Genomic DNA, 16,251 nt, shown 5'->3' with positions numbered 1-16,251 from the left:
GCCCGTAATTGACGAACTTCGACTTTCGCGGTTATAGCTCAGTCACTGTCAAGTGTCAATTACGTCAATTATAAAATGTCATTGACACTGTCAATTTGTTATTGATAAAAAACATAATTGGTAATACTCCATATTTAATGAATTTAGTTTGGTTTCAATTTTTATACAGGCCTGGAGTAGGGTCGCGTACAATAAAATGTAAAATATTATACAAGGTTGAAATGGTGAAAGTGATCAATCAACAAAACAATACTCCAATCATTACATGAGCCAAAGTAATGTATTGCGTTACTATCTAGATTGTTTATTATTTTGCATTGGTCTGGTTTGTTAATCCTACACACATAAGAGGCAATGGAAAGTCCATTAGAGGATAATTTATACAAAGCAGTACAATCTGCAGACCAAGCATCGATTGTGTGCCTTCTAGACAGAGGTAAATAATAAATATTTACTTTGTTGTATATCTTTGCCCTTAAATTTTACACTTAGGATGGGTGTATGATATTTTTAAAATTAGATTACCTATCAGGTAATCATTTTCAACCCTTTTTCTTGATTTCAGGCGCAAACCCAAATAAGATAACAAAAAATGGCAAAACTTCGTTAGGTGAAGCATGCAATATAGGAAATATAAGTATAGTCAAATTACTGGTTAATACAACAAAATCTAGACAAACTACACATTCAAGTAGAAAGCGTCATTTAAAAACTCACAAGCGCAAGATAAAGAATGATGGGTCTCAGGAAGAAACACTTACTAAATACAAGAACCCCAGTGATAGAAAATGTATGGGTTTGCAACTTGAAAATATAGGCCCCAGTCAGACTTCTAATAGAGATGTCAACCGCGGATACTTTGTGTTCATACACAGTGATGGCTCAAGTAGTGATGAGAGTAGAATCACAAGCTTGCTGTCTCCTTTGAGCCCAGTATCGTTGACACCCTCACCACAGGATGACTTGGAGTGGGATGAAGAGATTGGCAATGTGGCTCCTACCACCAGTGAAGATGAGACTTGGACTTCAATGTATAAGTTAGTACCGTTAGTACTGTATATTTTGTTGATTTAAAGTCACTATGCCTTATACAGGGTGGGCAAATAAGAGTGATACACTTTGTTTTTAAATTATTATTATTATTTAATAAGCAGGCAGGCAGTTATGACAACTGATATGACCTGTATCCAGTATTGATAAAGATAATTATCATGAATGAGTAGTAGATATAATATGCTTGTCTAATTTATTTTTAAAGTAATAAATAAATAAAAATAAAAATTAATTTTATTGGCATTAAGGGAAGTACATTTTAGTGTGGAAGTCCCTGACTTCTGAGCTAGGTAAAAACCTGTGTTACAGAAGTCAGTGTCCTCTCCCAAACAGAATAGTAACTATTATGACTTATTAAACTACATTTACCGACTTAAAGTAGATAATTAAGGCTGGTTTTAATACTAGAAAACAAATGCCATTCTAATAAGAATACAGTGCAATTTATTTTACATTTATATTTTTGTGTGTGTGTGTGTGTGTGTGCGTGCGTGCGTGCGTGCGTGCGTGCGTGCGTGCTTTCAGTTTGTTCATAGTCTAGTGACAGCAACCAGGACTTTTTCCTTACACTCATGTTTATGTATGTTTAGTTTTGTTAATCTTATTATTTAAAAAACATGCCCATAAATCTTTGTTGCCGTCTGGCCGTGGCTAGTCTACATTTATATGGTGCACGTACATTAGTCAAAGTTCGTTTACTTGTAATTTTTTTTTGATCATAAGGGGTAAACAGAAGTATTTATAGTTGTCTAACAAAGAGCAATTGACATTGTTTATATAATAGACTCGTTGGATATCTATATGATCTACATGTCATGAACTTTAACAGGGATCTCTGAGCTCTTTCTAATTTTAACTTGTGGGTTTTACAAGCGCCACCCCATACAGCATTGCAAACTGGTTCACATTTTGTGCTAAAACCACATCTTCTGGGAGTTTGTTCCAAGCCCTCACCACTCAAAAAACCACCACCACCACCAATCATTAAAGTGCAAAATTTATTGAATATTTTTTCATAAATATATTATTCAGGGTTAGCCAATCGACTAACCAACACAAATTTACTAAGATATTGTTGAAAATGTGCGAATACTATGCTGAAAATTGGACATATGTCAGACATTATTTTCCGCATGTATTTGCCAACCCTGAATAATATAAGTTTAAACCAATACTTAATAATCTTTGAACTTAATGTAGTTAGAATTTAAAAACAAAACTTCTTATTTGCCCACCCTATATGATGTTAAGAAAAAAATCCAGCACCATTTTGATTTGACCCCTTTAAATATTAATTTTCATTATTGCCCTAAATTTACTATATCACTTGGGGGATGAAGTTACTCACGTCCGCAGGAATTGCCACTAACACCCTGCACGTATCCCCTGGGTGGCGCTAAACGAGTAACAAACTTTGGCTGCTGTACCTGTTGTTGTAAAATAACCTCACAGCACGATATTCGAGTCGCTTCAACGAATGTTCTATAGATGCAAATTGATACGAGACGGAAAGATGAATCCACACAATTCTGCAAAGAGCCCCCCCTCAGAAATAAATATTGGGCCTTATCTACTAATCTGCCAGCTAAACGTCGAGGGAATTAGCTTGGCGAAGTGCGAAGTCCTGCACAAAATGCTGACGAGGCTCCATGTGGATGTCCTATTGCTACAAGAGACGCACACTAAAGACATGCAAGATCTGGAGTCCAGAGGAAATATCCCAGGGTACAACATTATTGCCGCACACAATCACGCAAAGTATGGAATTGCAACCTACGCAAGGGAGGGCCTGGATAACATCTCGATCCTGCCGCCTAAAGGAAACCCCAACAACTACTATCTGATAGCAATAAAAGTTCAGGAGACCTCGATCGTCAACATCTACAAACCTCCTGCCCAGGAATGGGGAGATGGACTGCCGGTGTTTCCACACCCCTGTGTCTTCGCGGGTGACTTTAACAGCCACCACATGTCATGGCGCTACGATTCCAATGACCTAAACGGGATACGCCTGCTGCAATGGGCAGAAGAAAACAATCTCCATCTGGTTTTTGATGCAAAGGATAAGGGATCCTTCAGATCTGCCCGATGGAGGAGAGACTATAACCCAGATCTCACATTCGTGTCATGTGAATCATCAGGTGTTCCCTTTCCTATTACACGAAAAATTCTGTCCAATTTCCCCAACAGCCAACACCGTCCAGTTCTGATGAAGACAGGAAACCAAATCCCTTTAATGCAATCAATGCCCCTACCCAGATGGAATTTGCTGAAGGCGGATTGGGTTGCCTTTGCAAAAGACATGGACTCTGCCATTAGGTGGATCCCACCAATTGCCGAGAACTATACGAGATTTGTCGGACTAACAACTACAACAGCAAAAAAGTACATCCCGCGTGGTTACAGAAAAACCTATGTCCCTGGTTGGAGTGAAGAGAGTGAACAACTTTACCAAAAATACAAATCATCCGAAGACCAGGAAATAGGACGGCACCTACTGGAGTCGCTGGATACGGAACGGAAAAGCAAATGGTTGACCACTGTGGAAAGGATGGATTTCAAAACCTCTAGTAGGAAGGCGTGGAAAGTCTTAAACAAACTAACGGGCAAATCGGGCTCAAAGAACGTATGCGTGTCTCAAAAACTAACTGATTCGATAGCCAACCAAATCGTAGAAACGTCACGCGCAAAAGGAGAACGATCTCATACTAAAACCGTTAAGAAACTTGCCCGAAACTGGAAGAAAGAGCTCCCTGTTGACAACATCATTTCCAGACCCTTCACAGTAGAGGAGACAACGTACGCTATCAAACTCCTTAAACCAGGCAAAGCAGCTGGAGAGGATGGCATATACAACGAATTTATAAAGAATTTGGGGCCTAACTGTAGAAAATGGCTGACGAACTTCTATGCGGATATACTGGCCAGAAATAAACTGCCTTCTACCTTTAACTACGCCAAAATAGTAGCCATCCTCAAACCAAATAAACCAGCAGATGACCCAAAAAGCTACAGACCAATAGCCCTGCTTAGCTCCCTATACAAACTATTAGAAAAGCTACTTGCTAACAGAATCACACCCCTTATTGAAAAAGTCGTTCCCATGGAGCAGGCAGGATTCAGAGAGGGTCGTAACTGTACAGATCAGGTACTGTCCCTCACAACGCATATTGAGACAGGATTTCAAAAACAACTAAAAACAGTAGCTGTCTTCGTGGATTTATCTGCAGCTTACGACACGGTATGGCGGCATGGCCTACACTACAAATTAATGAAAGCTGTCCCCTGTCGAAGAATCACCAGCCTAATAATCAGTATGTTATGTAATAGGGAATTTGTCGTCCATCTAGGAGATAAGCAGAGTCGTCCTAGAAAACTACACAACGGCCTACCACAGGGATCCACACTGGCGCCACTGCTGTTTAATCTGTACACCCATGACCTCCCAGAAACAGCGTCCAGAAAATTTGTCTATGCTGATGACATTGCTTTAACCCACCAGCACAGCACTTTTGAATCGTCCGAAACGCAACTCACCACAGATTTGCAATTACTTAACTTGTACTTTAAAAGGTGGAGATTGGTACCAAATGCTAGCAAGACAGAGATTTCCACATTCCACCTAAATAACAGACTGGCCTCATACACCCCCTCAGTAAACTTTGACGGTAAAACCCTTGTGTACAATCCACAGCCAAAATATCTCGGCGTAACCTTAGACCGCTCTCTTACATACTGTTCCCATCTCTGTAAGTTGAGCAAAAAACTAGGAACCCGTAATAATATTCTGCACAAGCTGACTGGAACTACTTGGGGAGCCAGCGCTGACGTGCTTCGTACGACGGGACTCAGCCTAGTTTATTCCGCTGGTGAATATTGCGCACCCGTATGGCTCAATAGTGCACATGTGGAGAAGGTCGATGTCCAGCTCCGAAAAACCATGCGGTGCATAACCGGTACCATACAGTCCACTCCGACACAATGGCTGCCGGCTCTGAGCCACATTGCCCCGCCTCATCTCAGGAGACAACAAGCCCTGCTAAAGGAAGCAAACAAAATTGCCTCAAATCCAAAGCTACCCGTCTTTTCTGATTTTTTCTGTCCGCCTAGGCTACGCTTAAAATCCCGACGTCCACCGGCCAATACGGCACAGGAACTTAAAGAAAGCAGTTTTAACATCAAGGATAAATGGAGGGAGGACTGGACTGCTAACTTGCCCAGGGCATCCCATGCCAGCTACGATCCTACCAGCAAACCGCAGGGCTTTTCGGCTCCGAGACGGCAATGGTGCCAACTAAATAGACTTCGCACTGAAAGCGGGCGATCCGGAGAATTTATGTTTAAGTGTGGGTGGCGAGATACACCGAAGTGCGACTGTGGAGCACCTGTACAGTCCATTTACCACATTGTCCATGAGTGTCCAAAAAGAAAGTACAAGGGAGATCCTCTGGAGTTACTTAAGCTAAGCGAAAACGCAGCCCATTGGGTGAAGACCTTAGATATTAATTTGTAAATTTGTAAAGCGACCAAGAATTGAAATATGCCATACGACTAAATAAATAAACTATATCACTGTGATAAATTGTGAATGTACAGATTTTAATGTTATTCATTCTTAATATAATGAAACGGCTGGGAGCGTGCACGACTGTCACACAACCTAGTGTCCGCAAGTCTAGGGGAAAACGTCAATTCACTACATCTTATAAAACTACTCCAAAACTAAAAACTACTGAACGGATTTTCATACGACTTTTATCTATCAATAGAGTGATTTTTGAGGAAGGCTTAAATATATAACTTGTTAAGGTTTTGTGTAAATTGTTTGAAATATAAAGATGTTGTCGGAAAAAAACCACGCTGGCTAGGAGCTTTAATCGAAAACGCTGCCTAATCCGTTTGAGCTATAACAACACAATGTATGGTGGGGTTGTTTCTCATTCATAGGTCTACAAAAAAGTCCGCGATGTTAAATGTCTATCTTTTAAGGATAACTTACTATATATATTCGTAACTTCTAGAAAAAGATCACGTAATATGTGGCATTTGCAAAGCTATTTACATGGATACATTATTAACAATTATCAAAATAAATATGTTAGTTATATTAAGCATTTCATACAGCTTACAATGGTCCCTTACACCATACAATTTAAATGAATATTTCAGGAGTAATCGTAAATCAAAGTTTCATTTCGAGCCATATTAGAGCCATGTATGTATGCTATCCGCAGTTAGTTCAAATTTTTACCACCTTATGCGCTGGGATCGCTTTACTTACCCCCACCATGCACTTCGCACGGTCCCACATGGGAATGCTCCAGGCATTATGGGGACCTTTGAGCCCGATACGATTAAGGTTTTGGTTTCTTAATCTAAGGACATTTAATCAAATTAATTTTGGTAAAGCAGCAGCATTAATGTGTCCAGTGCTTTAATTGTGTTCAATTATTAGTATTACAAGTTAAGCTATTTATATTTATTGTAGTTTATTTATTTATGTTTTCCCACTTTCAGATGGTATGCTTCCATATTAGAATGCACTGGTGCAGCAATTGCATCACAATCAATAGAGATTTATGGGATTGATCAGCAAGATGCTTTTATGAGAACTGCATTACACTATGCAGCTGAACGGGGACATGCAGAGGTAGTGAGATTGTTGTTAGATGCAGGTAAAAGTCCTAACTAGAAACACTTAATTTACACAGCACAGAATATTGTATAAAGTGGTCCTAAACTTGAAAACAAACAAGTAAATAATAATGAATGAGACAAGCATACAGCAAACCTCACAATTCCTGTAATACTCTTGGCACCAGCCTCTTCTCATTGTCAAGAGATCATAGTCATAGATTTTGTTACTACTTTCAGATCTCTCCACCCCATAAGAAATGAAATGCCAACCAGTAGTAGATTCCCATGCGTGCAGAGCCGAGATTATAGCTAATAATGAAGTATGAAGTCCAGCATGTACAGTCAGATGAAGAGAAACGTGACCCCCCCCCCCTGCATAGACTGTTTGGGGGGGGGGGGGGGGGGTCACGTTTCTCTGCATCTGACTACCTAAATACCTATACCGGTATAGGCTGATTTTGTAATGTCTGACCATTGTCTCTCTGGTAAACATGTAATACTGATCAACTTTTACTATGGATGAAAGATAAATGAGCTAAGCCTCTGACTAAATATAAATCAGCTGTTTCATAAAAGGGCTGTGCCCATTGGCAGTAGCGTGTAACAGTACCTTACCAATAAATAAATAAAAATATTATGTATTTGTTGGGGTATTTAACGAGTATTCTATCCATCTTAGGAAGCAAAGTGGAAGTTATGGCCGGCGATGGTTCCACCCCTCTACACGTCGCCGTTATTAAGAATCACCCGGAGATTGTGAAAATGCTGTTGTTGGCAGGCTGCCATGTCAACAACAAGACTCATGAGAAAATGACGCCGTTACACTATGCAGCTTCTAATGGATTTATTGATTTGGTACTTAAATCAATAATTTACATGTCATGTATTAATCATTTTAATTTATCCGACATAAGGAAAGGTACAAAATGCGGCTTTAATGCCTCATGGCATTTTCTACCACTCAACATTTTTTAATATTCTTTATGTTAAATACATAATTCTTCTTCAGTCGGTCCCTCAATGCTGAGGATCGTGACATCATGTCCTACTGTTGAAAATTTATTTATTAAGTACTTACTATTATTATTTTAACAGACATAACTTATTTTGAAGTACAACATTGATGTTACACCGATAATAAAAAAATGAGCGATCCCTTTTTTTTAGTATTTTATACAACCGCGGTATAAAGGAAGCTTTTCAGTCGAGCACCGTGTTTGGGTTGCGAAGCTTGCTGAGTGGCTTAAGTAAGGTACGAGATTGAAAAACTTGATTTTATCAGTATTATATACAAAACCTTTTCTACAAGTCAACGGCAAAACAGTTTATAGGACTGTAATCCTAAAAACTATGTAGTTTTGTTTGAGTATTTCTGGCAACACATTCGGATTTTTGTCACCGTACATACTGTCTATCCATCCTACTAACATTCTAGCTATAAAAAAAAAGTAAATTGCTTTAAGCTTTTTATATGGCAGAACGAATATATTTCAGACTGTAATAATGATTATGAACTTTATTGCAAAGGTATAGGGTTCAATTTTGCGTATTATCTGGCGTCTTATGCCCGTTAAAAAGTGAATGGTATTCTTTGGATCTAAACAAGCTAGTAGTTGTATAAATAACGTAGGTCAAAGGCTCAAGTTAAACAGTTACATAATTTATTTCAGGTCAAAATGCTAGTAAACAATGGTGCTAACTTGGAAGCCAGGGACACCAGTGAGCGCACAGCTCTGTTCCTAGCGGCCGGCAGAGGGCATGTTGATGTGGTCAAATACCTCATATCAGTTGGAGCTAATGTTAACGGCGAGGAAATTCATGGTACATGAGTATTATTGATAACATAAGCCGGTGTAGCTTTATTTGACGTTCATAAGCGCATTGTAATATGCCTACTTGAATAATAAACTATATTTGCCTATATCTTTTTAACTAGTTAAGGAGACTTAGGCAGAACTTTAGAGAGTAGAGTTTTTGAAAAAAAAAAATGTAATTATCAATCTTAAGTTTTTTTCTGGGAACTTCAGCGATTCCAATCCAGATTTTTAGACTTTCGCTCGATAGAAAAAAATCACGAACGTAGGTCTACAACGCACTTTAAAAAATTGTAATAATTTATGCACAAAAGCTATTAAAAATATGAAAATTATTTATTTTTGAGGTAACTCCGCGAATACTTTTTCTGTTTTAAACCTTACAACAAATTAAAATTCAAAACATGATATTCGCGTTCCGACTACGCTTACGCTCAGTGAGAGTGAGTGAAGAATATAAAACTACGAGGCATTAAGTTTCATAACAGGGGTCGGTTGTATTGTACCAAGCCGTTTGTCACCGTTAAGGCCCCGTGAGTTCACGTTCTACCCTCACTGAGCATGCGAGCGTGAGCGAGATGGCTGTGCGCGCCCGCGGTCACGGATATCATTGTTTAAAATTGTTACTTTTTATTCACTTTATTCGATCAAAAATAAAAAATAAATTTTTAGAAGCAATTTTCATATTTTTAGCTCGGAAACAATACAAACGGTTATCACGGTCTATATCCCGGTCGATTTAAGTCTAGTATTTACTTATGTATGTAAAATTAAACATTACATCATATATGTATATCCTACTTAAATGCACGGGCGGCTATTGTTGATCCGTTAAGTTCCTGTAACGTTATTGTATACATTTTACCGCTCTAGTCCGCTGGATATCGTCAGTGTCATAGGAGTAGGATTGTTTATTTTATTGTGTAATTCAATTTAGTTTTTGGTTGCGTAACTTTTGGCACCGCTATATAGTCACCTTTATCGGGAGATGGTGTGGATGTCGATGTTCGCCCGAAACAGTATACGGTTACCAGGGGCATTCTACCACACGCACTCGTTCGGTAAACATCAGTCCTTAGATTACAGTCACGCTAGCGGAGTGTTGCTCCTAGCCAAGTTAGTTCTTATAAAAAACAGTCCACAGTTCTCAAGATCTCTTCTTAGCTAACATTACCTCACTACCCCGAGCAAAACCGCGACCATCCTGACCATCCGACCATGCGACAATTCTGACACCAAATTCCTTTTTTTCCAGGATACACGCCTCTTTGTGAGGCGGTTTGGCGCAGATTTCCGGAAGTAGTCGAAGTATTGTTATTGTCCAGAGCTCGAATAACACATTCCCACAAACTTTTACATTATGCAATAATACAAAGACAGGTATGTTAAAACTATAAATATAAAATACCTACACCAAATGATCTAATTATAGCAGAAACATGGACATGGGACATGGATGTTTATTGGATTTTTTGGACCCGGGTATGTCCTTAAACTACGTCCAAAAGAGAGGTATGGGCAATGTGAATGTCATCTCGCCTTGTGTGGTAGGGCACAGCACAGCAGATGTCATTCCAGATCTAGAGCAGAGCCCAACTGGGGAAGTACCTCCACCTTACAGAAAACCGCAGCCAAATAACACTTGACCCTACTCATAGTGTTGTGTTCCTGCCGGTGAGTAAGGTTGCCAGAGCTCAACGAGGGGGGTGGGGTTAGGGTCGGCAACGCGCATGTAACTCCTCTGGAGTTGCAGGTGTACATAGGCTACGGAGACTGCTTACCATCAGGCAGGCCGTATGCTTGTTTGCCACCGACGTAGTATAAAAAAAAAAAAAAACATGGGGCCGTCCAACGGAATATTTTAGGTGTAGGTGTAGGAACAAATTTAATTTCAAAATTACTGACTAGATTTATTAATCACTAACAGTATGTTAAGGTTTTCAGGCAATAAAGGGTAGGTATAAGCATATTTATCTTCAATTCAATTAATATATTTGACCAAATCTCGAGTGCGAACCCTCGGTGCGCAAATCCGACTCGCACTTGGCCGGTTTTTTAAATAAATATAAGATAAGATAAGTTTATTAAGCTCAAAAGTTTACACCTAATACATAATTTCTTATAATATATTACATAGGATTCATTGTCCAAGAGTTTTTCGCTGATACTTAAAATAGGTATGAACCTGTGCTATAAGTACCAGTTACCTTCCATTTGTCTCTATATACTTTATACATGTATTATATATCATTGATTAGCTCCAAAACGGAGTTAATTAGAATACCGTTTTTTTTAATAAAGTTATTTAATTTAAGCTCAGGGATGCACCCTTGAAATTAACGGACTTAAAAAAACCATTGAGTATAATATTATAATTTTACATACCTACATTTTTAGGAGGAAATTGTGAAAATGCTTGCAAATTACGGCGGAGCGTTGAATCTCCACAACGATAATGGCGACACGCCTCTGCTGCTGGCGGTGAGGTTGTCACAGCCTAGGGTTGCCAGAATCTTGCTGGAAAAGGGTAAATACTTTTTGTAAGCTATTTAATTTCCACGTGTACAGTCAGCGTCAAATACTTTGTAGCAACCAAAGTAGCCAAATAGTTTGGTACACCATACTGTAAATATTTAGTATGATGTAATGTACTATTTGGCCACTTTGACTGCTACCGATTATTTGACATTATTTAATATCGTCTTCAAACTTTGCAAACCAATTTTCGTTATTTAGTTGTATATTCATATACTTAGATGAAAGTGGACGATTGCCCCGAAACTGCCTTTTCATACAAAGTAGTCCCCATTTTCCTATCTGGATATTAACATTATTTAAAATATTTTGACACAATTTGACGTTTATCAATCACAGCTATGCCTCTTAGTTTGTTTTTTTCGACCGTTTTTTATTTTTTTGTCAAAGTACCTAAGCGTCATGCTTTCAAGCAAGGTTTATAATTGCTAGCTTGTACTAATAATGTAGGTGAGTGCTTGACATGTTTATGGTGTTAAGGGCATTCCAGAATGCAGGACGTTTTGTTAACTTTATAATTCGTTTGTTTACAGGGGCCCACGTTAATTCATGTAACAGCATAACTGGAGCCACCGCACTTCACATAGCTGTTGAAAGTATAGACTGTCCTACAATATTTGAGGAATTGCTAACCTGCCTTCTAGAGTATAGGATAGATATGAACGCAATAGCGCTTACCGGCGACACTGCCCTGAACAGAGCATTATTATTACACAAGTAAGTTATATTATTTTCTGCAACCTTTCGTGTCCCGTCCTCTATCTATAGTAATGTACTATTTCATCACACTTGCTCGTAAACGGTGTAATTTTATACCAGCACACTGAGATGGAATGAGCCCACCGTCATCGGCTTCGGGCTTAATTAACACTTGTTCGTAAATTCTTGTTTACCGCCCTTAATACACAATGTACTATATTCCTAAAGTAAAGACGGGCTTCACGGGTACTAAGAATGGTAGCAGTTCAGCGGTGTCATTTTGAGTGTCCCGCACGAGTACGAGCCAATCGTGTAGTCTAATGCCACTAGTTACGTCCAATCGCGCGCGTAATGCGAACTCATCAACCAATCGCGTTATAGAATTCTACCCAGGCACACCAAACGAGAATGTTCGGTCGGGATTATATGAACGGGCCTATCTTTACTTTTGAAATCATTGGTTACCTCTAGTTTGTGACTGACAGAAGGTTTTTGTACATTTTATTCAGGAGTAATTATGTTACCTATATACTCGTAGTACTATACCGTAACCAATATGTAACAAGACATATCGAAATATTTATTTAAGAAACAAGCAGTATTTTATAGTTATATATAAAACTGGACATTTTCTATAAAACTAGACTTACAGTTTCCTCATTGAAAAGATAAAGCATTATTATTATTATTATTGTATGTTTAATAAAGTTACCACAGAGTAAAACAGACATAAGTCGTTATAAGTCATTGTCCACTTTAACACTCATATGGAGAGGATGTAACGCGCAATAACTAATTCATTGTTTTCCAGAGACCACGCGGCGGTGTTGCAAATTCGCTACGGAGCCAACGTCAATGCCTGTGATTTGCATTCCTGCGGTTTAGACAACCTATCAATAGCGAGTAGGCGACGCTCGAATAATCTAGCTCGTATGCTAATAAAGGCTGGTCATCATATAACTACACCTGATCCTACTTCAGCGGTCCCTAAACAGGGCACAACAGCCCACTGGCTATATCATACCAGCAGACAACCACATAGCCTATCAGATATTTGTAGAATGCAAATTAGATCTATGGCTATGAAAAAAATATTATTTCAATATATATCAACACTGCCTTTACCCACGAGCTTAAGAAGATTCCTAATGATGGAAGATGAAGGTCTATAGTTGCTAATGATTAGTGAATTGTTATTATTACTGAATTATTTTTAAATCATTGTTTATAATGTTATATTTATGAACAAAATAAATATTTATAGGTTATAAGCTAGTAAGAGACACACTTTCATATCCTATGTATGAATTTACTCACGATTTGTTGATTTAACATTTTCTAGTCATGTTTGATCATTTTACCTACATAGACTGATTTCAAAGATATAAAAAATTACATTACATCGCAATATAATGAACATTGTAGACTTTATCTTAAGATCATGTTGTAATGTAATGCGAGGCATATTTAATGATTTCTACACTCTACACTTAAGCGTAAATTTGTAGGAGGAGCTATCTACTCAAATTTGGAAGAAACGAAACCCGCCCTCTAGTTAATTTAGTTGATCCTTATTTCTAGTTCTGGGGGTCTGGCAGCTGATGGTGAAGGTCGGAGTAGTAGGCCAGCAAATAGGTTTTATAATCAGTCGAATAACCGTTTAAATATAAGTAAAAAAAACGAGATAAAGAATAATATATCATTATTGTGTATATATATTCTGCAAACAATTAGGTATATTAGTATCTACGTGTTACATCTGCGAAATGTACGTGTTACTTTGCGCCAAAGAAAATGGCATAATGTAAATGAGCTTCAAAGAAGAGTTTTTCGTAGTGGATTGTTATTATACCTACTGCTTTTATTGTTTCTTGATATTATTAGAATACATTTACATAACGCACAAAGGCATTTCTAATTTTTTCATCACACTTGCTCGAAAAAGATCTTATTTCATGCAGGCGTACTGAAGGACAAAGGCCTATATTGTTCCCGCGGGAGTTGTGGATTGTGAAAAAAAAAGGGAGTTATAACTTTATTTTTTTAATTATGTCAGTAATTCGTACAAACCAAGTGGCGTAAATGAGTTTCACTGTAAAAATACTGCCGTTAATAATTTAATATGTTTGTTTATGTTTAAAAACATTTAATTTGATTAATTTAATAGCCGTTTAAAATATTTTCACATAAGTAAATTTTCAATCGTGGCTGAATGCCGAATAGGTCTGTGTCTTCAATACCTAACCTGTCAACAAATTACATAATTTTTAAGAAAAAAAAAGACGACTTCAATGAGGGTCTGCTGAAAGAGCGACTATTGTTGATTTTTGATTTCATACAATGAAATCAAAAATACGCCTAATTATGTAAAAAAGGAGGTAATATGTTTTTTTTGTGCACCCACCTTGACACATTTCAGATTTGCCCTATGGTTGACTGGTAAGATACCTGAAATAGGGTATTCGATTTTATAAGATAAATTATTTCACACCATGCATGAAATAAAGCACCAGATAATTATTGAAAAAAATGTTTGATATGTCACATTCCGCTTAAAAATTAGTTTTTTCTTCCCAAGTGTGATGAAAAACATTGTGTAATTAACATTGTGTGGGGGTAAGAATGTTGCCAACTCTGGTCTCCGCCGGGTCCCTCGCTTCCAAAATTTCATTTACCCCCCTCGTACTATATACTATTGATTTTTTTTTAAATTTTCGTTACATGCGTGGCATGTCGCCAGTACGCTGGCCCAATATTACAGGGTTCTATGTTTCACTTTTATCTAACTGAAATTTGAACATTGTCATAGTACTCATAGTGACATTGAGTCGAATTTCAACATTTTCAACTATCTTGAAAATGTAACATAGAACCCTGTAATATTGGGCCAGCGAGTAGTCTGAGACGTACTAAATGCAATGAAGTGCCGGCACTTCATTGAGGCGCGGAAACTTTTTGTTACAGATGTTGACTCTAGTACTATGTCTCAATGTCGATATCATCCCAGGTATAAAGTCATGTCCATTGGCTGTCCTCATTCATACAAATCCGCGCCGCATTTCTTTTAGTATCGCCGTAGCCGAGTAAAAATGAGCTTGTTCTGGAGCTCTATAATTTCACACCTTCAATTGATTTACAACTTTGCTAGCATGCTACCATCACCGATGGCCTCCACCGATGAACAGCTACCAAACTTCCAGATCTAGTCATAAAAATAGAATATCGAACTTATTTATTAGACGGGTGTCGTTGCTATAAAAATTGTATAGGTACAATTTATCAGGGCTAGATCAAAGGTATGTCGTGTTTGACGGTATTAAAATAGGTCACCAAAAGCACATAAGCGTCAAGCTATGCCATTAAACCTAATGTGATTCATTGAAGTGGCTCCAACAAATTTCAATTAAGGAATTGTGGTCAACATTTATTTAAAAATGTATGTCTTGTCTACTCTGCATGTAGCGGTAAGTACCATAGCTACTGATGTAGTATTAACAATATACAAAAGTATAATTAGATTAATTAGACTATAGAAATTGGACCTACAAATGTGCAAGTTACGAAAAGTCACGATATTTGAAATTTCGGAAAAAAAATATTTCGAAAATATGAGATGTTTCCAAAATTCTCCCTTGTAGAAATTTCAGTTTAACTTTGTAAACATTTTAGTTTTATCATCTCCACATCATTAATTTAAATTTGATTATTTTATTATACGTTATTTTCTTGATTATTAACTATAAGTTGATTAATTAGTAACTTTTATCTCTTGCGCAATGTTTAAAAACTATCCATCTTATCTTGATTGTACTAAATGGAATTGTACAGTAATAAAACACTTTTTACATTCATGCGTTTTATTATTACTAAAACATTACTGTTAGTACAAAGGTGTAAGTGGAAAATATAAAATTGATTATATTCCTACAATGCGATAACCGCTACAAAATTTTCCAAATTACGAAATAAATGCTCTGTTTACACATGACGACAATTTAGATAAAACTTAAGACTAACCAATTGGAATGGATATTAAACTGCAAAAGACACATCTATACATTCAAAACACGTGTGGTTCTTATGATTAACAACTAAGTAGTTGCAAGTAATCGATAATTAAACAAAAACATTGCACCACAATGAGAATAACTTTAATTGAGAATCCGTCAGGTGTAAACTAGGCATAGCACTAAGAGATAGGTACTAGGTACCAAAAAGACTCAACAACCAATCTCAAAATCACTTCACATACTTGGAAATAGATATGAAGACGAATTTTCTGCCGATTATATAAATGAATAAAGTAAATATCAATTACTAATTAAAATAACCCTTAATCTTATGTGAAGAATCTTTGATAGTGGCTGTCAAGAGATGCCATGAGCAATTAAAAAGTGACGACATCTGATCTTTCCCGAGGATAATACAATATGTTGATAAAATGCACTTTGAAATTCTTATGTCCGTTTCATTAAGTGCGTGGTCCTTACAGTACCTTGCCTTAATTATATTG

At 37.4% G+C, this 16,251-nt stretch overlaps 1 protein-coding gene across 1 annotated transcript; it reads left to right on the top strand.

The window, feature by feature from the left end:
• The first annotated feature begins 99 nt into the window (after positions 1 to 99).
• On the top strand, positions 100 to 15,585 carry LOC133534289 (ankyrin-2-like). The gene is made up of 9 exons (XM_061873392.1): positions 100 to 436; positions 566 to 1,037; positions 6,571 to 6,728; positions 7,370 to 7,545; positions 8,361 to 8,511; positions 9,760 to 9,884; positions 10,902 to 11,031; positions 11,573 to 11,756; positions 12,550 to 15,585. Exons 1-9 carry the CDS (start codon positions 355 to 357, stop codon positions 12,908 to 12,910), a joined length of 1,839 nt encoding a protein of 612 aa, XP_061729376.1. The 5' UTR covers positions 100 to 354; the 3' UTR covers positions 12,911 to 15,585.
• The last annotated feature ends 666 nt before the right edge of the window (positions 15,586 to 16,251 follow it).

The sequence above is a fragment of the Cydia pomonella genome, unplaced genomic scaffold, assembly GCF_033807575.1.
Source record: "Cydia pomonella isolate Wapato2018A unplaced genomic scaffold, ilCydPomo1 PGA_scaffold_78, whole genome shotgun sequence".
Classification (NCBI taxonomy): domain Eukaryota; kingdom Metazoa; phylum Arthropoda; class Insecta; order Lepidoptera; family Tortricidae; genus Cydia; species Cydia pomonella.
This window is presented reverse-complemented; position numbering and strand designations above follow the sequence as displayed.